Genomic DNA, 27,129 nt, shown 5'->3' on the forward strand with positions numbered 1-27,129 from the left:
TCATTCTGATTGTACTCAGAGCCTTTTATAGCTGGGCCGGGAGGCAACAGTTCGTGGCAATGATGGTTGTCTGAGACAGAGTCAAGTTCATCACTATGGCTGTTTCCAGAGGGCATAAGTACTGTAGGGACAGTAAGTTCACTTGCTCAAGGAAAAGAATTTGGCTCCAGGCCAAGGACCGCGTGGTCATGTTATAATCTTTTATATACTATAAGACAGCAGAATACTGTTAGGTTTCAAACCTGGGACACATGGCTGAGGTGACTCTTTAACATAGCAAAGCAGACTTGGCTACCAGCTTCCCTCAGCATTCCTCTGTATTATATCTCTGTATTATATAATTATATTAATAATAATAGTGCCTACCTATTAAAGCCCCCCCATACCCCACCCCTACTCTAAATTCTCTTTAGCCTAAGGGATAGGCTGTTCCCCCCTCCCCCCCAGATGACCTTCCCTATGTAATTCAGCCATTTTGGTTACCAGTTCTCTCTTTGGGGCCTCGTGGCTGCTGTACCTGGTTCCCCTACTTTCCCCTTTCCTTCCCCTCCCCCATCTCTTCACAGGGCTCAGGATCATGTCCGATCTGGGCTCTCCTAGATGGCCCTGCCTCCACCTGTCTCCACCTTTGCTCTTCCTTTCATCTACAATAAATGTTCTCCTTCCCCATACCTAGGGGCAGTCATGTCCTTTGGTTTGTTTCTTTCGGTTTTGGTTTTTTTTTTTTTTTTTTTTTTTTTTTTTTTTGGGTCTAACTGCCTGTTTCTCCGTTGTCTCTCCAAATTTTCGGTTGCATTATTACCAGCCCCGAAAAACCCACACTTCAGTCATTACAGTCTCCTTTATTACCGTGTGCGTCCCAGTCTTGGTCAATGTCAGCCGTTACGCAACCCGGCCTCTTTGCCTCTACACCTACTCTGGATTGGTGGTGACTCCAGGCCCCAGCATCCCAAGTCAGATGTGCCCCAGAGGCCATCTGCGCTGACCTCCCATTGTAGGGCAGCGCTAGTTCCTCCTTCCTGTCTTGTCTGAAAAGTACAGCCTTCCGTGGCAATGCATCTTCTACCGTCTCTTCCAACCAGCTGTGGCCCGATGCTTCAACCAAGTGCTTAGAATTTCTTCTGAAGGCGAAGGCACATGTTTGTTTTCTGGAGGGTATCCTCAAGGCCTCTCCTGTCAGTCTGTCTGTCTACCCTGGTGGTACGTGTACAACGTCTTCTGACTGTCAATTCTAAAGGGAACTCCAGTTCCCCAGACTCCAAAAAAAAAAAGCAATCCAAATACCCAGAACTGAACTCAACCTGGACTACAGAAAGGTTTCTGGTGGTTAGATAAAAGCCAACATTCCTCAGGAACTTGAGAAACTGGTTCCCCTCTGCCTGAAGAGCCTCTGCCCTTACCTCCGGCAGAAGTAACATCACCTGTGGCACCAGGCCCCTTCAGTATCACAAGAACCTGTTATCCACGTCAAAGACCATGCCACTCCCTAGCCCTTCTCACCTCTGCCCCAACCTTAAACTCCCTCCTGCTGGCAGCTCCCCTCCCCACAGGTACTCCCTCTCCCTGTGATCTTACTATTCTTGCTAATTCTCCCCTAGCCCAGCTCTGCTCTGCTCCTGTTTCTCTAGCTATGCTTTTCCCTGTTCTCTATACCCTACCTTCTCCCCTCTCTCCCAGACAGCCCTCGTCCACCATGTCCAGTCTGTTGGCCATGCTCAGTCTGCTTCTTTCTCTTTCTGCTCTGGGCTCTTCCAGGTGCCTCTGGCTGTTCTCGCTCTCATATCTACAGTAAGGATTTTATTATCGGTTTATCTACTTGGCGTTAGTTTTGTATGTAAACTACTTTCCAGCCCTTCTAAGAGGTTGTGTTGGCTGTGGCACCTTCGTAGCTGGTTTGTCTGGCTTGTTTTCTCAGTCAGCCTTCCGCCAGCCCACGAGTCTGGAGCCTGGATACACAGGGTGAGCGGGGCTCAACATTTGGGTTGTTTGTGAAAACTCCCCTAGTGGTTTCAACAGCCCACTCAGGAACCACCGCTCTCACCTGCCCCGCCCTTAGTGCCGTGCAAGGAAATGTCTCAAATAGCAGTCACATTGTGTTTATGAAGGGTGTTAAGTCATTTTCCAGAGCCTGGCGTTGTGACTCTTAACTGGGCAGCCCAGCCTCTTGCTGCCTCTTTGGCAGACTGATCTCCTTGCGTTCTTCGTCTCCCTGACGTACACAGAGAGCAGACGTCCTATCAAAGAATTTTTGTGACTTTTTATAGATATGAGGAGCGATTTTCCACAGAGACACTGAAAATTGGAAGTCTTTGGTTTACAGAACCATTCTGCTAGGGCCTGTATAACGCAATCTACCGCCCCAAAGCCAGACTGCCTTCTCATTCATTAGCTAACTATGTTGAGTTTAGAGAGACTTCCTGGTAAGGATTTGTTGTAAGGAAATCCAAAGACTCCCTGAAAGAGATGCCTGAAGGGCTGCCCTCCTCACTGCCCATGGCCTGAGAAGAACAGGTCTTGGCTATGCCCTGGAGCAGAGGATTGGGTCCCACCCACTACTCTTTCCCAGCCAGTGATTGCTGTGTTGAATGAGTTGCGACACTATTTGTCCAGTGAGTCTGTCTTGCCCTTTGGGTCAGCCAGGGTCTGATTCTAATCAAAGTTCCTTTCTTCTCCTTTACCAGAAAAGACATTTAAAACCCTCACACAAAAGAAGGAAAATTAAAAGAGAAACAAAAGAATCATACTGAAAGCACTGGAATATAAGTGAGTTACAGGATGGAGCGGAAAATTTTTCTTTTCTGTGTGAGCAAGACTGGGGATTTCTTTCAGGGGATATCCATCCGCCAAACCACAGCGAAGATCCTTCCTAACAAATGGGAAGAGAAGTTGACGCTGCTACTGTGTCTTATCTCGTCCCGATATTTATTAAAAGGAAAGCGACAGAAAAGCCTGACCTGGTGTTTTCCTGAATGCACTGTTATCTCTCCCACTCAGCCCACAGTCTTAGTGATGCCAAGGGCGTGTCTCAGCAGCACTTCCTCTCCCGTGAACTTGGAAGGATGGGAATGTACTGGAGCGAAGTCCACATGCAGAGTTCTGTGTGCTTTGTGGTATTTGCTTGGTTGACTTTTGGTTTTGTTTCTGTCTTGAGACAGGGTCACAGGGTCTAGCAATGTAGTCCAGGCTAGCCTGGAACTTGTGAGCCTCCTGTCTTCCAAATACAGACACACTTACACACACACACACACACACACACACACACACACACACATACACACACGGCAAAGAGACAGAGAAAAAAGACCATGAGACACTGAAAGTGATGGGGCAGCTGGTGACACAGAGGAGCCTTTTGGAGAAACAACCTTCAGAGCCCCTCCCTCAGGAAATCTCCCGAGGACTTTCAAATCAATTCTCAGAACAAAGAAGATATCCACCCTTTAATAACCTGATGGGGCATTGGGAAGTCGTGTCAGGTGCTTTAGTTTAGCATGGACTGTTTGACAAGGAGCCTGGAGGAGCCAGCATAGTAAAAAGCTATTATGTATGCTGGGCACTGGTGGCCCACGCCTTAAATCCCAGCATTCGGGAGGCAGAGGAGGGCAGAACTTTGTGAGTTCTAGGCCAGCCTGTTCTATAAGAGCTAGTTCTAGGACAGGCTCCAAAGCTATAGAGAAACCCTGTCTTGAAAACAAACAAACAAAAAGCTATTGTGTCTGTCAGAGTACAGACTGCTTTTTAGCTCCCTGTTCCAGAGAGAGCTGCTGAAAGGCATGGTTTAATTCAGGCTGTGAGATCTGGCCTAAAGATGCAGCCCCTCAACCCCCCCCCCCCCCCCCCCCCCCCCCCCCCCCCCCCCNCCCCCCCCCCCCCCCCCCCCCCCCCCCGCCCTGACCCTGACATTAGAACAAATACCCCTCCATCTGGCCAGCTTGCAGATGAGGGACTGATGTCACAGCTAACAGCTTTTTGTAGAGAACTTAGCTCTTCCCATCAGTTTGTTCTCTCCAGTAACATTAAAAGATTAAGTGAGGAAGCTTGTCAGTGGTCCCTGCTTTGAGGAAGCTGAGGCAAGAGGCCAGCCTGAGCTACGTAGTGATACTCTGTTTCAAATGAGAGCAAACAGAAGTCTCTTTGCAATAGGTATTTGAGTTCCTGGTATTTTTAAACAACAGTAAGGGAGGAACTGGGTAGAGGCAGGATGTCCATGCTGATTTTAGCAGTTACAGTGACCACACCATTGGACCCCTAGACTTTTAACTGAACAGCCTTACACTCACTTATGGCCAATTTTTAACAGATGCCAAGAGCCTTGGCTTTGCCACTGGGACTTTGCCCGGACACATCTTCCAAGCTCAGACTATGTTTAATGAGAACAGCCTGATACAAACTGGCGGGTAAATAGGAGCATGCGCAGTAGGATTGAAAGCTAGGACAGTGTGTTTCCCAAAGTTCCTTCCTCATCTCAGACATTTCTGATACCATCGAATCTTTCTTATCAGCTCTGAAAACACCAAAGGTCCCCCCATTGTCTCTGTTGCCACCAGCAAGCAAGATAAACTAATTTGTACCAACACAGTGCACGGAGCACATCGGCTGCTCATTCTCTCTGCTGGAGTGCATGGCAACCTTGTCTCCAAAGCAGAGTGGATCTCCAATGGGGCCATTCCATTATTCTGCATTACACCCTGGGGGAGGTCACGTGCCTGCAGCACTTAGCTGTTGGTCCAGGGCCCTACTTGCCTTCTCTCTGACAGCACATGGGCCCAGAGCAGCTTTTTATTAACCAACGGTAATAAAATATATTCACACCGTACAGAGGGGAATCCCACATCACACCTTTGCTTCTGATGATTCAGGCTTCACTATATAGATTCCCTAAATATATAAAATATATGGGCTATATTTAAGGAATCAGCAGGCAAACACTGCTGATCTCTGTGCTGTCCCCTGGGAATCACAGGACCGTATTTCCAGCATCCTCCTCTGGCTGGTGACTTTGTATTATACTGACCCTTACAATAACCCCCCATAGAATAAAATCAAACAATCAAGACCTTTGGGGCAGCCGGGACACAGAGGTCCTTACCAGGGGATTCTGAAGTAGAAAGCCGTACTCCTCAGAAATGTGGTATCTTCCCAAAGTCAGCGGCGTCACCAGCTTCAAAGTCTGCCTTTGAGACTCCATATTCTCGCTTGAGGTATCCATCTGCCTGCGCTGAGGAAAATGACTGACTAGGAGAAATGTCCCAGCTGTCCGCTTTTGACTTCGTCCAGCTGCGTGCTGCTTTGGCGGCGGCAAGGAAGAACCTTGCCCAGAGGTTGAATTCCAGGATGACCACAGCTGTTCTCAGACAACGCCAGGTAAACAGCGAAGATTAGGAATTAAAACACATAAGCAAACAGACTGACTCTAAGAGCCTCCCTGCTTTTCCTGCCTTATTCATAAACTACGAGAAAGTTGCCTTTAAACCCAGGCATGAAGAGCTGAACTCTGGAAAGGGAAAGATTAACGACTCTCAGTTGTGGTTGCTCAGATCCACACCCAACACTCAAGCGTTCGGTTCCTGAGGAATTCTTAAAACTTACTGGCCTTTTATCTTTACTTATATTGATATGGAGTTACTACATTCTTCTTTTTAAAAATGTATGCACTTATTGAAATTAAAACTTACCATCTCCCCTTTCCCTTCCCTCCCTCCAAGCCCTCCCATGTCCCTCCCTTGCTCCCTCTCTAATTCATGGCCTCTTTTCCTTTGTTGCCATTACATATATGTACATAAATAGATAAATACAACCTCTCAGTCTGTTTAGAGTTACTTGTATGTGTAAGATTTCAAGGCAGACCTCTTGATATGCATAAGCATACGCAAGGGAGGTACAGTAAAGAAATTGCTAACAGGACTACTCTATAGTATGGTTAAGGGGAAGTTTTTGTTTGCTTGCTTTGTTGTGTGTGTGTGTGTGTGTGTGTGTGTGTGTGTGAGAGAGAGAGAGAGAGAGAGAGAGAGAGAGAGAGAGAGGATATCTAGAAGCATCTGGAAGAATTCAGAGAGAGAAAAAAGTAGCCTGATCATGGCCGGCACACTGGACAGGTGGGCAGGGCAGAGCTGTCTGGGACAGGGGAGAGGACAACAGGGGACAGAGACTAGAAAAAACAGTGTGGATAGCAGGAGTGGAGAATAATGAGAAGAACTGTGTTATAAGATGGATGAGCAGCTGGGGTGGAGCGGTGGGAAGTCCCTGAGCTGGAGAGGATTTAGGAGGAGGTGAGAAAGGCTAGGATGCCAACATGGATTTTGAAATATGTAGCAGGTCCTGGTGATTCTGAGGGAGCCTGGAGGCCAGCAAGGACTTTGATAGGCAACTGCAGGTAGCATATGTCCCTTCTGCCAGAGGTAAGGGAAATGACTCCTTTCGGTAGAGGAGAACCAGCTTCACAAATTCCTGAGGAACGCTGGCTTTTATCTAACTGCCAGAAATCCTCCTATAGTCCAGACTGAACTCATTTCTGGATGTCTGAATTGCCTTTTAGAGTTTGGGGAACTGGAGCTTCCTTTGGACCTGAAAACGTTGGATAACCAATCAGGAGGCTCGTCCCAGGGGAGACCATTTCTCCTGTTCCAGAGAAAACTTTTAGAAGTAGAAATTGCCTTGTTGGTGGGGAGAGGCAGGAGGAAGAGTCCAAGAGCAAAATGGGAACCCGAGGAAACTGTGGGTTTGGAAGAGTAGTCCAGGTCCTGCTTCAGTGTGCTCCAAAAGGGGGCACTGACTACTGCGTGACACTTTTGATCCCATTAAAGGATGACCAGATATTTAAATGTTTGCTTTTCAATTACACTTTCTTTTTAAAAAAATTCTAGAAAATATTCTATAGTTTATTTAGTAAATTCTGGTTATGGTTTTCTGTTCCCTAACTCCTCTTAAATCCTCTGTTAGGAAAAATCCTAAGACGAGCCACTCCGCCGGCACAAAGAAATACAATCAAACCAAATTAAAATGCCCAAGTCTTAATAAATTCAGCATTCTTGGGTGACTGAGAGCATGGCAGGGGACACAGAAAACTGGGGAGCACATGCAAAACCCAGGGCCACGTCTTCCGCTTCTGGGTGCCCACTTAAATACCCTGTGAGAGTGGTCCTGACCCTCCCCTAGGCATGCTGGGATTTGGAGTCCAGACCAATGCAACTCCCAGGCCAGGAGGCTGTGATGGATGCCATGGGCTGGGGTGACACTCCCAACTTAACATTACATTCTCATGTTAGGATATTTCCTAATATTTGGAGGTTCCACTGGGGGGGTTCATTTTGTCCTGCAGGCCCAGGGTCTAGGGCCATGCTTGAAAATGCCCTTCTCGTGGGCTCCACCAGGCACATCGGCTTCACTTAGTGAGTTCCCCTTTTTAAACTGCATGCTAGAAGGGTTTTGGGGGTGACCCGTTTACTTTTTGGGTTTTTGTTGAAGTCTCGGTCATGCCAAAAGCCTCATACACACGCAGCAAAGGCCAGGCCTTCGCTGAGATGCGATTTGGGGCAGGGAGACGTCCCTGGCCAACTTCTCATGGACCCCAGATTTTTTGACTCAGTGCTCCTGATCTGGGAGTCCCCTCTGTGTGCTGTGATCACCATTAAAGAATAAAGAAACTGTTTTGTACCTATAGCAAGGCAGAACTTAGGTAAGTAGGGAAAGCTAGGCCGAATGCTGGGAGGAAAAAAGGGCAGAGTCAGAGAGAAGTCACGGAGCTGCCACCGGAGACCACCACTATAGACAGAACTTATCTCTGAAATTTCCTGCTTTGTGGAAAAGTCTGCTGGATACCATGTGCCTGTAGGCTAAAGATGGATACTCCAATGGTACAGAAGAACTTTGAGTGACTGTCCAGGCAGCGAGAACCCCAAATCCCAGCATGCCAGGTCCTGACCCCTCCCCAGGGAAGGAGTATTTAAGTGGGTTGCCCAGAGGAGGAACATGTGGTCCTAGGTTTTTCATGTGTTCCCCAGTTTTCTGTGTCCCCTGCCATTCTCTCAGCTACCCGAGAATGCTGCATTTATTAAAACATGGGCATTTTAATTTGGTTTGATTTGACCTGATTGTATTTTTTTTGTACCAGCAGAGTGGCTCGTGTGAGCATTTTTCCTAACACCCTCCCCACATCCACACCCACCCAAATCTACACCCTCTCTTTCTCTCTCGTTAGAAAACAAAGAGGCTTCTAAAATAATAGCTAAAACAAAATAAAATGAGAACAAAGAAGTGTAGCAGGCTAAGGCATTATAGTTACACCATCTCATGAATGTGTTCTTCAGAATAGTGCTAAAACTGACCTCTGTTCTCTTGGACCAGCCCGAAATTCCTTTGGTAAACTGGTCTCTGGACTGACCGCTACAAACTCCTACAGCGTGGGACTCTGACCTGAAGGTTAACTGCCTGCCGTTTAACTGCTATCTCTCTACCTCTGCAAACAATCCTTGCTAGTTGGAGATGCTTTCTGTATGGGTCACTGAATGAAAAAACAAGAACATGATCCCTCCAAGGTGGGGTGGAGGAGAAGTTTTTTATTGTAGATATGAAAGAGAGAGCAGTCAGAGGCATCTGGAAGGGTCCAGACAGAACCAGACCATGGGGGGAGAGGGGGGCAAGCAAGAGAGGAAGAAAAGAGAGAACACAGATGGACGAGAGAGGACCCACCCAGCTGAGGGCCGTGTTCACTCTGAATCTCACAGACATCCCCTGCCTCTGGCTTTGCTCTTCCCCTCAGCTACAATAACCCTCTCCACCACACACCTAGGACCACTCACATCCTTCCTTATTTTTTTAATTTCTTTTTTCATTCCCCATCATTTTACAATTCCAGCCATGTTATTTTCATCTAGACTCCTGCGCCCTCTCAAGAATTGTCTTGAACATTATAAAGCCATCAAGTCATAAAATACAAGAACTGAAAGAGAAAATATAGACGACTAAATTAAAAAGTGTTATACGAGTAACCCAAGATTTACTGAGTGAAATGGTTTGTCATGTGGTGCCTGGGGAGCTGGTTCCTGTCGGGGACCTGCCCACTGTAAACTCAGGTCACCCGCCCGTGTGGCCTTTTGACAGGAGAATTACAATTCCCTAACATCTGTTTTACACATTTCCAGAAATAGCAATGTTCATGGTAGAGACATTGCGCTGAGCACATGAGAAATCTTGAGAGGAACAGCGGCTTGAGATAGCCAGCGCCACTTTTCTTCACGTTCTCCCTCTGGCTGTGTGTCCGATTTCTTTCCCACGGTGCTAGCAGCTTCTTCCTGAAGCTACACACGTCACGTCTGAACACCCAGTTGCCCGCGGCACTCTTTGGCCATCCTCTGGCCTTGGTGGCCTTAGGCATTGTGCTCTTACCGTCACCACCAATTTTACCCTCAGCTTCTGTCTTGATTTTGTCACTCTGAGGTCCAGACCCACGTCGTTGGGAGGTCTGTGAATATTTCACTCAGTGGAACAAAGCCCGCGCATGGCTGTACAGATGTCCATTTCTAGCTGTACTCAAGCCATCAAAAAACAATGCACGGCCCACAAATAACCAGAACTCGATTCCCTTCCTTTGTCCGTGTAGAGCGTCTCCCATCGCTGACAGACTTCCTGCTTGTCACCATACCTGAATTCTACTTCTCTCCTAGGAGCCTCCCCATGCAGACGCTTCCATGACTTTGCAGAATTGTTGTCTCCTGTCAACATTCTACAACCGGCTTGTCCGTTTAGCCCACTGATCAGGCTCTGCCGGATTTCGTTATTGCTAATGCGCTCACCTGGTCTCTCCCTTTAGCCTTCTTCAGGACAGAACCCACCCCTGCCCACTTTCAGTTACCAGCCAGCCCGGTGTTTGGAACTGAAGAGATGTTTTCTAGCTGAGCTACTTCTCAGCCTCATTGTGGAGTTCGCCTTTTTATAACAAAGACCTTGGAATGCGGGACATGTGCTTGTCCGTTTTACTTCTTTATTTACGTGTTTACATTTATTTTTAATGTAGTTACTTTGTAGAGCTGTGGATCAAACCAAGGGCCTCACAAGGGTTAGGCAAGTAATTAACACTCATTTATACCACCTACCTTGATTAAAAAAAAAAAAAACTACACTTTAGACCCAGACCCAGAAACTTGCCCAGCAGAAGGGAACCCAGGCCATCCTGTATAAAAACACTGCCTGCTGTCTTTTTTGGTTTATGTCTTAGAAGTTAGTTGGTATGTACAGGAATTTCCCTCCTTGGGTTTCATATTCTGCATTTTTATGAATCATAGTAGTTCTGTACACAGCAAGGCTTTCACTCCATGGAGAGCACAAATTTGGATCTTTGGGGAACCGACTGATGGTTATTTAGAAGCTGAAGAAGACATTCTCATAAGTGACTCTTGTGAGGAGGCGTCATCCTTCCATGAGCTTGAGAGACCATCGGGGTTCCTTTCAGTTTCTAACTGAATGAACTCTCAATCGAAATGACCAAGACCAGGAGCCCAAACAGCACCGAATGTTCTCGTCCACCTTATTTAATTGCTCCTTTGTTCTCGTGTTCAATGGGTTTCTGTAGATCTTTCCTTGACTGGCTCTTCGGGCACTGTTGCCACCTTCTCTTTTTTAACCTTTCTTCTAAATAGCTATTCCTCCCTGTTTTCTGTTAACCTCCTCCTTGACAGTAACTAATATTTAACAACCCCTGGTTTCTCTATTGCTCACTTCTATGGCCAGTGCCACCCACAGAGAATCCACTTAAGCCACTGCTGACTTAGTCACAGGTGCCAATCCTCTAGTTCAGATAAGAGCACTGCAGCTCAGATGTGTCCTGTTAAAGACCAGGGTCATGCTTTCTGCAAGCGATGAAACCAGGACAGGCAGTCTGACCATGACCAGCATCCCCAGGCCCCTTCTGTGAGCTCCACAGTTCAGCCTTGACCTTCTCCTTCTCCATCCCATCAAAGACTTCTGCGGGCCTCCTTAGCCTGGCAGCCAGCAGTGCTGGCCTTCAATTGTGCCGCCCTACCTCCAGGCCCACGTACCACCATCTGCTGGACTTCCCTTGGAGTCTCTAGACTAGTAACGCTCAACCTGTGGGTCGCAGTCCGATTGGAGGTCACATATCAGATATCCTGCATATCAGATATTTAAATTATCATTCATAACAGTAACAAAATTGCAGTTATGAAGCAGCAATAAATAATTTTATAGTCAGGGGTCGCCGCAATATAAAAAAAAAGTATCAGAGGGTTGCAGCATTAGGAAAGTTGAGAACCGCTTGTCTAGAGGCGTCTGAAAATATCTCCGCTCACACGCTATTTGCTAGATGTCTTCTAGTAAGTAAGCAGGGGCAGTTCATAAAACCCACAGCCACTCCCTGAAGTCCTGGCTCAGAAGGCTTGGTATTTAGTGACATGTCAAAGCTGAAGGGACTCCCTTCTCCTCCATATCAAGAACAGAACTGTTAGCTGCCATATTTCAGATTTTGGTAGATGGTATATCTCTCAGAAGCCAGGGTGTGATTGGGGGGCTCAGTAGTGACCTTAATTCTCTTGCTCTGAAGTCTAAGAATATAAGACAAAAGAGCCTAAAGTGACGTCTGAGAGCCTGCACATGCCCGCACCTACTCACTATCTGGAGCCAACCTGAAAGCCACCTCTCCGTCAGAGCTACCTGCAAGAGAGTTTCAGTCTTGATACTGATACTAATCCTTCTGCATAGCTGTAGTATCTCTGTTTCCAGTCACTGCTACACTTCAGGAAGACTGTCATTTCCTACTGGGCCATTGCTCATGGGGCAGTAACCACCTAATAACGCTAGCCACCGGGCTCTGCCTCGAAGCCATTGCACCATCTCCCCATGTGTTCCTACTTGGATTCCTTGAACAGCATCTGCGGTATTGCCCTGTTGCATTAGTAGGCTGCTGCTAACCAACCCATGCGAGCTTTATTTCTAACTCCTGGAGAGTCCCTTAATTCTAAATTACTTACTGTTACATCTTTAAGTTGATCATTTAGCTTTTATTCAAATACTGTACTGTAACGAAGACATGTTACTGGTAAGATCGTCCCCTTTGTTTTCAGGATAAATCAAAATAACTTCATCGCATGGCCCTTGAGTAGGTGGAAGGGGGTTGTATGGATATGATCAAGTCCCAGGCCCCACTCCCTCTTGGAGAAGAGTCCAGGATAGAATATTCTCCAACAGGTATTTTCCTCAAAAAAGAAAAAAAAAAAAAGAACAAAAAACATGCAATTCTGGCATTTGCCTTTCCTTAAATTGCACTGTCTGCAATGGGAAGTCAAACAAATAGGTTCTTCTCCTGCCTGATCTGAGGGACTGGAGGACCAATGGATGAGGTGAAAATACTTCACGCTTTTAAAACATGGAAACCCCAAACTACTGCTGATGTTGAAGCCACTGTGCTGGTGACCGTGATCTAGAAAGTAATCCTATGGACTCATCCACCCTTGACCAGATGCTGGCTTGTTGTTGGTTAGGACTTCTAACATAACTAACCTAACCTATCCATTTCAATAAATACAGTGTAAGATCTGCTGCGTCTTCCAGTCACATCTCATTGCTAATGGTTTTAGAATTACAAAGCAGACTATATAGATGAAGGAAATTAAGATAATAACGATTGTTTGTTTTTCTTATAACAGACTGTTTGATTTTACCACGCCCTTAGTTTCAGAACATCAGGCAGATGCAGTTTATGGGGCTTTAGGGTTTGGTATTGGAATGTTTGCCGTGTGCCATTGTGTGTGCCTTGGCTTTTGATGATAGGAGGTTTCTTGGAGTACCAGAAGAGAACTGGGACAATGTTGCTACTGTTAAGACCATGGGGGCGTTGGCAGTTGAACTGCATGGATTTTACATTGTGAGCCAGGACGAGCCTATGGGGTCTGAGGCAGAGGATCACAATTTGGATAAGCGATAGCCCCCACAGGCTCACATTTTCGAACATTGGTCCCAGGTTTACCCTAATGAAAGCTTTGGGCGATGGGGTCTCAATGGAGGTAGTGGGACACTAGGAGAGCAGACATGGAAGCTCATAGTCTGTCCCTGGTTCCGAGTTGATCTCTTCACTCCGTTACTGCTCAGTGACAGAACCAGACACTCCTGCCACCAAGCCTTCTTCAACATGGTTCAAAATAAGCCCCTCGGTTTAATTGTTTCTTTTGAACTTTTTGGTCAAAATGACAAGAAAAATTATCCAATATTCAACGTGACTGAAATATAGGAATAGGATAAAAACACAAATATAAGCCATAACTTATGTTTTCACCTTTGGAACTGTTCATCATAGCTGTGTGTATACAAGGCTTTTGGAGTGAGGCTTCGAGATGCTGGGAGCAGAGACCTGTATTTGGTTATAGCCATCTTAGTTCCCAAACTAAGTATTTCACCTCTGTAGGGCAAGTTCAGGACCCTTATCTCCCGCTGTGAGTTAAGAAGGCCAGCAGACTTAGCAGGCCCCAGTAAACATTTACAGACCCTCAGCATCCCCTTATCTCTTCCTATCAGCTCCAGACCTGACATTCCAACACCCTACCCTCCTCTCTGCCTTTTTGCTATATAGTGCTCCTGAGGAAAAATAAAGTTGGCAGCTTCATCGGAATACAGACTTTCTCAAGTCTCTTGTCCCTTTTCTTTCCTTCCTTCAGGGTTCATGCTCCCAATTCATTTCCCGCTGGTCGGGACGGCAAGAGGCCAAGGTTTGTTTCTCACTTCCTTTGCTTCCGAATATTACAAGGGCCAAGATGTCCTGTGTTCCCTAATTAAAATGTAGAGTTTAAAATTATCTTTTAGGAACATTCCTGAGACAGGAAGATATGTTAGATAAAGTTTAAGGCAACAGAAAGCTATCTGTTGAGCCTGCCTCCCTAAATGCATATATTCAATCGTGTAAATGAGAAAATGCCAACGGGATCAAAAAAAAAAAAAATACCACAGCTACTGTTTGGCGGGAACTCAGAAGATCTGATTTTCTCTAAATCTCATTATTTTACCCTTTTGTGGGATTATACTTGGCAGTAGACGACGCTCCCTTCAGGATCAGCTGAGATCTACTCTTTAATGTGGGGTCCAAACACCATTTAAAAAAAAAGCATAAATGGTTGCCAGTAGTTGGGTTGAAAACATACATATACACACCCACACAACACATACATAAATATATGGTGTACACTTAAGAACGCAATGATTTCTTTTTCCTTAAAATGAACCAGAGTCATCTCCACTTTCCAAGTACTCAAAATGCTTTGAATTTTTGAATGACAATGGTCTGGATAGTTGAAGGGAGTGTGTCCCACAGCTCCTGTGCAGCTAGGGTTTCTCTGTGCACCCCTGGCTGTCCTGAAACTCTGTAGACCAGGCTGGCCTCAAATTCAGAGATCCTTCTGCCTCTGCCTCTTGAGTGCTGGGATTAAAGACCTGTGCCACCACCGCCTTGCTTTGCTATTTTTTTCCTCCTCTTCAATTACTGGAATTTAATTTTTTTCTTTTGATTCTATCATACAATCAAAACTCAAAATGAATACCAAGGTGATCTTTCCATCAACTACATTTTCAGTCCTTTGTAAAACAGCTTAGAAGGGGCCTAGATCTTCTGAGCTAGACAAATCGGCGTGCATGTTCATATTTCCTCTAGAGAATTTTCTAGCTAATCATCACCCCTGTGCCTGCCGAGGCTGCAGGCCAGTGTATGTTCCCTTAACAAGAGAACACTCTGTCCATCATTTGGTTGGTGCACAGCAGCTACCTTTCTTTTCCTTGACACGTGACGAGCTCTCTTTAGAAACGTCCCAGACATCTCCCTTTCATGAAGTAAACTCACCGCTACCCTTTGGGTTTAAAGTTTAGTTTATTTTGACCTGGAGGGAGTCAATACAAAGAGATATGGCATCTCATAATGTGTGCTTCTGATAACCCTAATGGTGGCTTTCTGGGTTAGGTTTTTTGCTGTACTCAGGAAAGAGTGTGAGCGTGACATAGCCTGCCAATATCTTCTTACTTGATGTGTTGTGGACCCTCAACATCAAGTGCAGCGTCATAACTAGTCGCAGCGACAGCCTTACAACCTAAGGCCCAAATAGTAATACAATTCCAGGTGCGCCTCGTATTTTCCGGGGAATGCGGTTAGGAGTTCCACATGGAGTACGGTATTTCCAATGACATTCCTTCCTGAAGTGCATCCACGAAGAGCACAATCCTGACGTTATGTTAAAAGTCGGAAAATGGGGAAAGTGGCTGAGTGCTTATTGTTACTGCATAGGACCCAGGGTGGGTCCCCAGCACCCACATGAAGGCTCACAAGTCACAAGCATCCAAACGTCAGTCCAAGGGGGTCCAATGCCCTCTTCTGCGTCTATGGGCACTTGCGCACATGGGATTCACATAAACTCGAGCTGACAAACAGAAAATAAATACACCTGTAAGATATTATAAAATATTAGCTCCTAGGATATCAGGAACTACGGAGTGCCCCCTCAGCACTCTCTCAGGGTTCAGAACAGGACTTCTACAGCAAGAGCGAAAACTGGCTTGCCAACGGGATCTGAGGACTCACTGACTAACTTAGGCAGGTTATTCCTGTATGTTTTTGTATTCCTTCGGGAAAGATGAGCATAAGGGTAAGGGGTAAACATAAGACTAAGAGTTAAAAAAAAAAAAGTTGATCTCCACAAAGCTTTCAGTTTATATAGGCATACAGACAAGATAACAACCCCAGAGGCGGTAACAATAATATGTATCAAGCATACATTTTCACAGAGTCACAGAAACAGGTTGATCTGGTGGAGGCAACTTATATTTCAGAGGCAGCACGCTGTGAAGTTCCTTGCAGTTGGGGACACAGCCTTGGTAGCTACCTGCCCTGCAGGTGTGATGGTTTGATTTACATTAGCTTCTACCTGGTTGAGTTAAAAGGACTCTCTTCTGGGAACCTGCCTTTGACTCCAGCAGGGAGCCCAGGTGAGAATTGTTCTCTCTGAAGTTAGTTTTACTGATTCCGCCCTTTTCCCTGAATAAACAATTGGGCTGTGATCTTATGTTAGTTTAAACCAAGGTGAAGGGTATACAAAATATTAGTAATTTGTTAGGGAAGAGCAAAGGGCTAGTAGATTTCACTTTCCTGAATCTGTTGTTAGGGCAGACATTTTACCTCCTGTGTGAGGCTCCTTTCTTATCAGTCAGTACTGTCCATAAGAAAAGTTTGTGGGGGACTATTTTAGGTAGATTTTGGCTATAAGAACAAAGGCTTGACCCAAGAACAATGGCAATGGGTTTTTTATCCTACTGCACCTATTGGTTTTGTGGGAGCCTAGGCAGTTTGGATGCTCACCTTACTAGACCTGGATGGAGGTGGGTGGTCCTTGACTGAATCCTTTTCACACCACGGCTTCATGGTGTGGGGGGAGACATCCAGTTGCCCTACAGAAAGTCAGGTTTATACTCTGCTGGGATACTATAGAAGCGAGAAATGCAGGATTTCACTAGATTTCTGTGGAATGGAAAGGGACTCATCCAAAGGACAGCTGGGCCTGTAGCTCTGCAAAGCGGCTTCTCCAGGTGGAGTGTATGGATACACTTCCTGTGGATGGTCCAATAGATCTGCCAGTTGTACATTTACCGGATAACACTTGTAGGCTCACCTCACTAGGACTCCGTTCTTCCCTAATACCAAAGATTGTTATGATCGCCTGGTGGAGGGGATGTTAAGCTCCATTTTAGAGACTGCTTCATTCTGTCCTGTACACAATTCTCTGTTTTCTTCTCCCTGGTGGCAAATTTCGAATACTAGCTGTGTATGCTTGCTGTCTTCCAAATAGTCGCACAATTCCAAGACAGAAGGATGGCGATGTATCGTCACCTTAGGTTGGACTAACTACGCTGTTACAGTTCACCTAGCTAGCCTGACAAGATTATTTAAACTTCTATAGCCACCAGCAATGACTCCTTGCTTTGCAGGTTTCCAACTGCAAACCCTTCACTTCTTGTGTGACGTTCATCACCAAGTTCCCAGGCCCTGATCTCCGCATTCCATAGACTTAGCTCCCTAGGTGCACAGGGAACCTTGCTAGGTCAGGAATTTGGCTCCGAGTTCCCTTTTTGAAACTGTTAGCCCATAGTTCCTCATGGTGATGGATAGAAAATAGGCTTCTATCCTAACCTTTACTGTTCTATTACTAGGATATACTTTAAAAAATCATGTATGAGTTGGGAACTTGGGGGAACTCTTAAATGAAGCATCCATATTTGATTGCTGTGCTTTGTACATGGTAGCCAAGACCCAAAACAAAGAGCCATATAACCAGCCCTGGGATTGGCAATAGCCCAGATGGCCAGCGTTTCCTCATTTCTCTTTCAGCACAGTGGGCATTACCGTGTAATGACCTGATAATTCTAGACTCCGAGCTTTTGGAAGTACTGGACTCTCTGAAGCATTTTCCTTAAGGGAAAAGGCAACTGGGAAAGTCCTTTTGTAGCTCATTGGGACCCATGGGAAACTGATACAGGTGAAGCATTCGGAAGTGACAGGCATAGGGAAGGACTGGCTATGAACTGTCGCCATAAACACTTTCTGTAGAAGCGTTGCTTTACCAAAAAACTCTGCATGCCAAGCGATCTGACCATCATTTACAGAAGCCACTCTTCTATCCTGACTCCTTAGCTCACCTGAGGACCTGTGTATTTGCTTTCTTTCACCCTAGAAAGCTTGCAGGTTGGCTGTAACCATTCATTCAACCAACACTGTCTACCCCAGGAAACTTGTCCCAACTTCCAATCAAAGCAAAAGGCCCCCTATCCCGTACTGCTGCCCCACACAGCTTTCCCATGAGTTAAAATACATTTACTGTTTTATGATTTAGCTTGCCTATTGATTTTTCCTTTTACATTTTGTTGGTTTATTTATTTTGAAAAAGGATCTCATTTAGCCCAAGATGGCTTTGAATTCTGTGTGTGAGAAAGGCTGGTCTTGAACCCCTGGTCCTTCTGTCTCTACCCTTGAGATGCTGGGGTTCTGTGTATGTTCAACTGTGTTGTCTTACATGCCTTGAAAAGGCCCTTTGATGCAAGCTTGGCCTATGGTGTTATTGCAAGATGAAGGAACCTCTGGGGTCTGTGGAAGGAAGATAGATCACCAGAGATCAGGCCTTTGAAGGGTGTATTGAGACCCTGGTTTCTTACTTTTGTCTTTCTTGTGCCCTGAAGGTCTTGGTTTTGTTTTATCATGTGTTCACAAAGTATTATTGTATTCTTATGACAGAAATATAAAGTGACACACTTAGGACCTCAAAGCCAACCAGTACTTAGGATGAAACCTATATATCAATCACCAGATCTTAGTTTTGAAATTCTGTACCACCTTAAGGTCTAAAGATAATCTTTTTTATTCTATTTCAGGATTTACATACACATATATAGACATACAGGTGTGTAGAATGTAGGTCTACAGACATACACACTTTCTTACTCTAAATGCATGTGTGTTCATTATTGAAAGGTCAACAAGAGGAAAAAGAAAACATATGCCGTCACATACGGACAGGAAATTGTACTTGTAAACCTTTGCTGTGAGCCAGATTCTACTTGATGCCACGAGGACATGCTATATCAGAGGAATGTCACTGAAGTTCATGATTGCCTCGCCTTGCTGGCATCCACCTGTCTGCACTCATTTGAAATGGTGTATTGTGTTTTATTTCTTCAGAAATGAAGTTTTCACACATTTAAAGAGGTTGCTAAGTCCTTGCCAGTGAAGCCATTGCTGGGCTTCCCCATCCTTTGTTACATACTTGGTTTCTGCTTACGAATTTGTCTCTCCTGTGATTTCAGATCACTGAAATTCCTTCACTTCCCACTTCCCCAAGTTGCTTTCCTTCTAGCATATTCTAAGCAAAGAAGAAACGACAATGAGTGTAGAAACTAAATGTCTTCTCTTTTGTAATTGTGTGGCCCTGAGTAGGTAATGCCATCTTTCTGGGCACCGACTCTGTCATTTTTAAAAGAGAAGTTTGACTCAGAACTTATGGGTTTTGCTCATTTTAGTTTTAGTTTTGTTTTAAACAAGGTCTCACTCTATAGCCTAGGCTGGTGGGAATTCACTGAGTAGCTCATCAGGCCTTGGACTTTTAGGATCTCCTATATGCTGGGATTGCAGGTGTGCTATTACATCTGGCTCAGGTGACTATTAGTTTGTATTTATTTACTTATTTACTTTGTGTTTTTTGATACAGGCTGGCCTGGAACTTAGTATGTAGTGCCATCTTCCCTTGAACTTCCATGATCCTCCTGTGTTAGCCAGCCACATGAATGCTGGGATTACAAGTACTGTGTCCCCATCTCAATTCCTCTTGACTCATCAAGGATCCCATTATGAAATTACCTCATGTCAGAGTATGAATGCCAGTAACCCCGTCTTTCAGAAGAAAATTGTATTACGAAGACTTATTAGCAAATTTCCTGTTTCTGTGATGAAATACCATGACCCAAAGCCAGTTATGGAAAAAATAGTGGATTGTGGTTCCAAAAAGCATGTGCAGAGGAATTGGGAAGGCGCTGTAGCAGGCAAGTGAAGCAGGAAGCTGGCTGCTCATGCACTGAGCCACACAGCAGCAGAGAATGTGAACTGTATGTTGGACAAGCCTAAAACCCTTCTGGCAGTAAGGCTGTACCTCCTAGAGGCCATGACTACCCCCAAACTGTGTCACCAAAACAGGGAGCAAGTATTCAGCTTGCTCGGTGTGAATGCATGGGGGGCATTCATCATCCAAACCATCACAAAAGGTGATTCCCATCTCAGTTCATTCATGATATATATATATATATATATATACATATATATATATACATATATATATATATATCTGGCAAACAGTAGCCAGCAGCCTCAGCTTCCTGTGTAATGAGAATACATTAATAAATAATGACAAGGTGACAATGGACGCGTGCAATAGCAACATTTTGAAAGTACAGGACTCAGGAAGTAAAAGTCATTTTGAGGGCTCTTGAGTTACAGCTACAAATGACACAAGATTTATTCACTTTACAATAATTTTTATTTACTGGGCTTCATTGTTTTACACCCCCAATCAACCATATAATTTGTAATATTTCTTAGATCATTTAAAAATATTATTAAATAATTTGCGTTTGCTATTCTTCTCCAGGGAGATGTAGAGATGATTTTGAAATCCCTACAGTGCCTTCCTGGTAAATCATTCTGTACTCCTCCTCACTGGGGCTGATCTAATGAGCTATGGCACGGCATATGCAGATCCCTATGCACTGATCAAAGGCAACCTTGCTACACGGAAGCGCTGTTCAGAAGGACTTCCTTGGTTGCGTCGGTCACACTCTTCAGAAAACTCATGAGGTCAGTACCCCCAGTCCCTCTGTTTTCTGAGGGTTTCTCCGACTTGGAGCCGCCTCCATGTTGTTTCTGCGAAGGATCAATAATGTATGTTCTTACTATACCAAGGTGGAATCTTCTCAGAGAAAGCAGACCGTTCACACAGTCATTATATGCTTTCTGCACGTCTTCATTGCCTCTTGACTTGACAAAGTCACGGACTGAGGGACCTGACTCTAAGGAGTGAAGGAAGCTGCGGTGGGCTGGAGGCATGTACTCTCTCATCTCCTGGAGGAATTCTGCGGGAGATCCTACGGTAAAATGAAGACAGGTGAGGTTGTTGGGGAGAAAGGAGACAGAGGAGTGCAAGGCCAGGCAGGCTGCGTGAGCATTATCTAAAGCCACTGTGGAGGATTTGAAGGACGCCCACCGCAAATGACTTGCTGCTTGCTGCTAACATTGGCTATTACTCAAGACTCCTATTAGTCCTGAAGACAGAATAAGCAAAACGCTCCTAACAGGATCTTCTGCCTGTGGTTGCTCTTCCTTCCTTCCCTTTTGGCTCCCCTTTTCTCCTCTCCCTCTCCATGACTCCTTCTTTCCTTGCTTTATTTGGTTCCTACTGGACAGGATCTGACTCTGTAGCTCAGAATGGCTTTGAATTTGCAACACTTCTGCTTCAGCATCCTGAGTGCTGGGATTCTAGAGGGGCAGCGTCACCCCTGGCTCTTGCCTTCTTGCTTTTCCGTCATACTGGATCCCTGCAAGAGGCTGATGCACAGAAAGGGAATGTACGGTCTGCTCTTAGTGGATCATAACGCCTAACCGAAGGGTTCAGGCAATCTTTTTGAACATGTGTCTTAAGTTTCACCTAGCACGGTGCTATCCTCCTCTACGTCTCCTAAGCTTATGAAAACACGACAGTGGGAGGATTTTTCTCCCTCCCTTGAGGACCCTAGAAAGCATTTAGTAAACGCAGTCAGAGGGTGCAAGCCTCACTCTGGGCTGCCAGGCTGCGGGATGTTGCACACCAGGGCAGTATCAGCCCTTTCCTGTCACTGAGGCCCCTGCCTCCCAGCTTCTGCTCACAGATGTGTCTCGTTTTCCAGCGTATGACCCCGGCGATGGCTGTGTGTCAACACTCAGAGAATGGTGAACCTGAATTTGAGCTTTGGCTCATCTGGGAAAGGGAATGAGAGTCCTGAAGGCACCAGATACATTCCGGAGAGAAGCTGCTGGGGAAGATCCTTAACCTGCATCAAGTCCCGTTAGGAGAAAAGAAAATACTTACTATCATTTCCACCTACCTTCTTTATGCTTTATTCCCAGAAGGATGTCGAGGCACTGAAAGATGCTGCTCTGGCCTGCGCTGCCCCCTGAATACATTTTTGGGGTGTCCCAGACCCCCTCGTACAGCAGACCCTCTGGCAGCTTGGGGTTGTTTTTCCAGCTAGACCAAAAAGAGAGGAAACGTCCTTTGAATTAATTGCCAGACGGAAGATCTTACCTAGCGGCGATTCTCCCATACACCCTCGGTCACCCATTTTCGTTCATGAAAATAATAGAGAGCATAGTTCGGAGAAAGTTTGACACACTTTCTGAGTGGAACCTTACTTCACCCTAGCTCAGATCATTCTCTCTTTGCTCTGAATCATTTTCCCACCCCCTGTTCCAGGGACTCCTTGGCCAAGAGTCACCAAAGAACACAGCCTGTGCTTCCTAGGCAACGTGGATGTGGGTGTGAGCATACGGATCATTATTTCAATTGGAAGAATAGCAGAGGCCAGCAATTGGGATCTGGTCTGGTCTGTACATGAGTGGAGAAAATAAACTCAAACCACAGACTACGTACCCAGACAAATATATGCGCAGAACATTGAAAAACTGGTTTGGATCCACAAAATCTGTGAAAAGATGCAAGTATTTAACCAAGCATGAGCGGTATGCAACCAACTCAACAAACCATAAACAACCATCAGCTTACAGTAGAGGCCTCAGGCAGACCCAGGGCCTCCCGGGCAAGCATTCCTCTCCTCTGTCCTCTCCTGGAGAAACCTACTCATCACTCGCCTGTACCCTGCTAAGGGACCAACGAGCCTCACCTCCAAGACACTGCCATCCAAACGAAACCATCAGCATTGCACGGCACCACTCTGTGTGCTTCCCGACCCAGCAGATGCAATGCTTGCAAAATCAAACCAGGACTGGGCATGCAACTCAGTGGGAGTGTGCTTTCATAGCATCTGTGAGCTCTGGGTACCATCACCAGCAGCACATACACATATTCACAGGCATACACACACACACACACACACACACACACACACACACACACACACACACGCAGTAGCCTCACGGGATCCATTCATTGGTCTTCCTAAAACTTACTAACATTTGATTAGAAGGGCTTTCTCCCTCAACAGACAATCAGCAGCAGCTTCAAACTCACAAACAAAATCACACTTGTAGGTTTTGTAGGGTTTCTACTTTTTCTACTTTAATTTTGAAGCAGTTCTTTTCTCTGTCACCCCAGAGTGACTCTGTGAAGAAGCAGAGCGAATTCAGACCAGAGTCTGGGATTTTCCAGAACTTAAATCGCCTTTGTGTTCAACAGGTGTCTTCGTGGATTCTAGTGGCGAACAAGGAAGTTCCTCTGTGTTAAAAAAAAAGACCCCGCTTTGGAATTCTGGGTTCCTTGTTTACTACCAGTGGCTCAACCGTATCTCTCTGCTTTACATTTCCTTTCCTGAAAAAAGGACACAGTGAGATCTTCTCCACAGAAGTGTCCTGAGGCAGAGAGACGGATAGGCACTCCGTAATGGGTACCTTACATTTCCTTTTCAAAACTCTTTGCTCCAAACACCAGACACATAGGGCTGTGAGCTCAGAATATGCACCACCGGCGGTACTTACCGCGCATCCTCTGGAAATATGTCTTGGCGTCATCCAGACTCTTGGCTATATCTCTAAATGCCTTTTCCAGTGCTTTCTGGTCTTGATGCTGTACTGCGCTGCATACAGTGGGGACTGCCTAAAAAAAAAAAAAGTTTAACAACTAAAGGTCTGTAAGCTCTAGCGGCAAACATAGGCACAGGACAAATGGTGTCTAACTCAGTAAATTAAGTTTCCGTTTCCGTTCCGCCTTCTTGTGTGTACATGGATGCATATAAATTTGTAGACTTCTGCGGGTGCAAGTGTGTGCGCTCGCGTGAAAGTGGAGGCCCGAGATTAACGTCCAAGGATTCCCTAGCAGCTGTTCCATTGCTTAAGAGATAGGACTGCTCCTTGTCTTGGAGTTCACTAATTAGGTTTGGCTGGCTGGTCAGAGAGCTCCAGGGGTCTTCCTATCACCACCTCTGAGCCTCACAAGTATATCCCAATATTCCCAGATTTTTCAAGTGGATCTAGGAGACCAGATTCAGGTGACATGCTTACACAGCAAGCATGTCAATCCACTGAGCCATCTCTCCAGGACTCTGGGTTTCTTTTTTCCAGTCAGAACAATTGCATTCACATCACTGTATACTAACGACAAATCCCTTTGGAGATTTATATTTCTCGATGAAATTTCAAATTTGATTCTAAATGCATGGCTCCTAGATTTTATATTTCAGGGAGATGTACAAAACAAAAATATTTCTTCTTTAGCAAAGGATGTATTTCCCTCCAATTTTATGACCAGCGTAAAGTCAGCCATGCTACTGGAATTTAGTTGCTATGTGGTTGCTCTGCTTGCGTGAAAGGGAAGGAAACGGCTAAGGAAGAGCAGACATACTTGGATGGCAGAAGAAGCTGCGATTTCCACCAATAGAGAGACGAGGAAGAAGCCCTTGCCACAGTCTCCACCAGGAAAGGAGAACAGAATGTCCATGTTCCTGAGAAAACGAGTCACGGTTGGCAAAGCATTCAGGGAAATGAACGGCAAATTTGTAGAGCAACATACTTTCCCAACATCTTTATTTCTAAGGTTTTTTTTTATTTCAAAAATAATTGTGTCAGAGTGTTGTATGCTATGTCCTGCTCTCTCTACTCCACCTTTAAGAATCCTAAAGTCAGGTACATTGGGTGCACTGCCTAAAGATCATGTGGAATTAAGACCAAGCTCACACTTGGAATTTAACTCCAGAACATGGATCTAGAAACCCCATAGTAGGTCTGTTTCCATAAATTGTACAGGCATGTATATTGTCATAAGTATATGCCCAAAGCCCTGAGTTCAAGTTCTAGTAAGCCCTGCCCACTTACCACCTCACCCCCACCCCTGCTGCTCCAACCCCATCACACACAGAGAAGACTGGCTGGATTCTATTTTTCTTTTCTACTGAAGTTTTGGTATTGTCGCAACTCTGGTTTCAGAATCTGTGTATCTAGGAGTTTTGAAGTGTTTAGATTTCTGGATCCTAGAGCTTGGTCACGCCACTGCTTGTCAGCTGTGAGATCCTGCTTTAAAAAGATCTTAACTTAAAGATACTGTTTAAACTCTTGGCCATCACCAATAAAGGCCTATGGGACCATTCATTTCCCCCCTTTCCCTCAGCTATTATTTATGGTGGTGCAAGCTAAAGGCCTCCTGTTCCAATAATGCGTCAAAATGTTTGTGACTCCAAAAACCTTGACCGTCACTATGTCTTAGGCTATAAACACTAGCCCTCTCCCATCTTCCAGATTCCCCCTTCTGTCTTCTGTTGAGCAGTGCTTATAGCATTTTATTTTTTAATAAATGTATTTCTAACTTCATCTAGGTGAGATTACACTTGTGTCATATGGCTTAGTTTCCCAACTTTTACAAGTTTAGTACATAGATCAAAATCGGCAAGGATTGGGTTAAAAAGCGTAGAGATAGGTTATTAGGTGATATTATTAACTACTTCTAGTCACAAAGGTCACGGGGGTCACAGGCACATAGATGCATGTACTTTTTGTATCTGCTCACATTAATTTCATGCATGTAGATTTAAAAATAGCAGCTTTGCAAGGATCTGTAGCTACAATATCAAATAGAGTCATATTAATAGATACAATTAAGGGTTGCATTATTTGCCTTTTAAATAATCATTCTAATTACTTTCTTCTTAAATCCAATCATGTGAAATATCCCCATAAACCTACACTCATTTGAGATGGCAAGTAATTCTTGGAATAAAATAAGAACCAAATACTTACTCATAGGTCATGGGCCTTAGAAGAGCAGCCACGAAACAATGCGCCAATTGGAAGAGGGAAAGAAAACAGCAAAACCAGGTGAATTTGAATATTGGTTCACACAGTATGATCCAGTAATGTTGAGACATGGGTTTAATGAAGGAAAAACATATTTTCTGTGTTTCTCAAGATTACTTACCAGTGGTTCTCAACTATCTTAATGCTGAGACCCTTTAATACAGTTCCTTATGCTGTGGCGAACCCCAGCTATGACATGGGGGTACATGTGTCATGGTGCACATGTAGTGGTCACAGGACATTTTTGTGTAGTCAATTCTTTGCTTCCTTTACTTGGGTCCCAGAGATTAAACTTGGACAGCCAAGGCTGTGCAAGTACCTGTGCCTGCTGGGTCATCTTGCTAGACCCCAAATCAATAAGCACTATTTAGAGTGTATTCTCTTGGTGCAGAGAAAGGAACCGAATGAAGAGAAGCTGCCTTTGGGTGGTGACTGTTTGAGGCGTGGCCACAATAGTCACACTGAACATGAAGGCTCTCTGGATTTTCCTGACTGTATCCAGATACCTCTCATGCTCATATAACACATTCATAGTTACAGACACAACAGTCTAAGACGCCATACCCAACAACAGAAGCTGTGCCGCCCCAAATTAAGGAATAAATATCCTGAATTAATGGCATGCATTCCAAGCCCTGTTCTGTTCCTAGTTACATACCCATTGGGGTCCTTCTTCTTCCAATTTGCCAGGACGCAGTCTGCATAGGACAGAATCGGAGGCAGCCCCAGCTTGTCTGAGAGTTGGCAGTAGGGAACAGCGATATTCCTGGGCAGCACCTGATTGAAACACACTGTTCATCTTTAGCTGCTGAAACACCTTACCTTCTCTTCTCTTCGCACTGTTCAAACTTGTCCTGGAGCGCAGACAGCACTTGGAAGCCAGTGTGTAATTTTCTCTCCCACATCTCATAAGGTAACCCTGGCAATGGTTCGGTGTTCGTGTTTGGGATGCAGGTTGTTGCGGGCATAATTTGGGCACAGGAAGGAAGAAAAGATAAGGAGCCCGAAGGTTTGATTTTCTAATGACCCTGGGTTATTTTCACTCTGTCCTTCACCCATCCGTCCTGTGAGACACCATGTAGGCTAGTGGCAGCAAAAGAAGGAAAATTTAGCTGCCCCTGGATTTCTTGGCTTTGTTAAGGACAAGGGATGTGGCTCATGCGAGAAGCATAAGCAAAAGGCTGTGGACAGACCTCTCTCTCTCTGTCTCTGTCTCTCTGTGTGTGTATGTGTGTGTGTATTGTATGCTTATTCTGTTTTCAATAAACTTCTTTATACTTGGCACTGGTGCCAGGCATACTGATGCAGACATGCTATCCCACAACTTGGTGTTGAAATAGGAGCGACAGGGCTGCGTCCCCGGCACCCGGCCGCCTGCATGGCTAGCTTATACCCAGAAATAATTACACGGAAACTGTATTCTTTCAAACACTGCCTGGCCCGGATAGTTCCAGTTCCTTATGGCTAGCTCTTACATATTGTTCTAACCCATTTCTAATATTCTGTGTAGCCCACGAGCTGGCTTACCAGGGAGGATCTTAACCTGCGTCTGTCTGGAA

At 45.2% G+C, this 27,129-nt stretch overlaps 2 protein-coding genes across 5 annotated transcripts in view; both read right to left on the reverse strand.

Annotated features, from left to right (window-relative positions):
• Positions 1-5,320, reverse strand: part of Ido2 (indoleamine 2,3-dioxygenase 2) — a 44,733-nt gene extending 39,413 nt beyond the window's left edge. Inside the window, exon 1 of one of the 3 annotated variants that reach the window (XM_050146742.1) lies at positions 5,090-5,320. Coding sequence is in view for 2 of the 3 variants with exons in the window: in XM_050146741.1 (XP_050002698.1) it covers positions 5,090-5,209 (120 nt within the window). In the remaining variant the exon portion in view is untranslated. The remainder of the gene's footprint in view (positions 1-5,089) is intronic. The other 2 variants (XM_050146741.1, XM_050146740.1) reach the window with 2 other exon arrangements.
• A 14,710-nt stretch (positions 5,321-20,030) lies between these two features.
• Positions 20,031-27,129, reverse strand: part of Ido1 (indoleamine 2,3-dioxygenase 1) — a 14,297-nt gene continuing 7,198 nt past the window's right edge. For both annotated transcript variants that reach the window (XM_050146796.1, XM_050146797.1), the window contains exons 4-10: positions 26,229-26,347; positions 25,514-25,528; positions 24,126-24,225; positions 23,264-23,381; positions 22,203-22,254; positions 21,658-21,800; positions 20,031-20,661 (exon numbers count right to left, since the gene is read on the reverse strand). In XM_050146796.1, the coding sequence (XP_050002753.1) occupies positions 20,306-20,661; positions 21,658-21,800; positions 22,203-22,254; positions 23,264-23,381; positions 24,126-24,225; positions 25,514-25,528; positions 26,229-26,347 (903 nt within the window). In that variant the 3' untranslated portion in view covers positions 20,031-20,305. The remainder of the gene's footprint in view (positions 20,662-21,657; positions 21,801-22,202; positions 22,255-23,263; positions 23,382-24,125; positions 24,226-25,513; positions 25,529-26,228; positions 26,348-27,129) is intronic.

The sequence above is a fragment of the Alexandromys fortis genome, unplaced genomic scaffold (genome assembly GCF_014885135.2).
Source record: "Alexandromys fortis isolate MF-2015 unplaced genomic scaffold, M_Fortis_MF-2015_v1.1 scaffold_55, whole genome shotgun sequence".
Classification (NCBI taxonomy): Eukaryota; Metazoa; Chordata; class Mammalia; order Rodentia; family Cricetidae; genus Alexandromys; species Alexandromys fortis.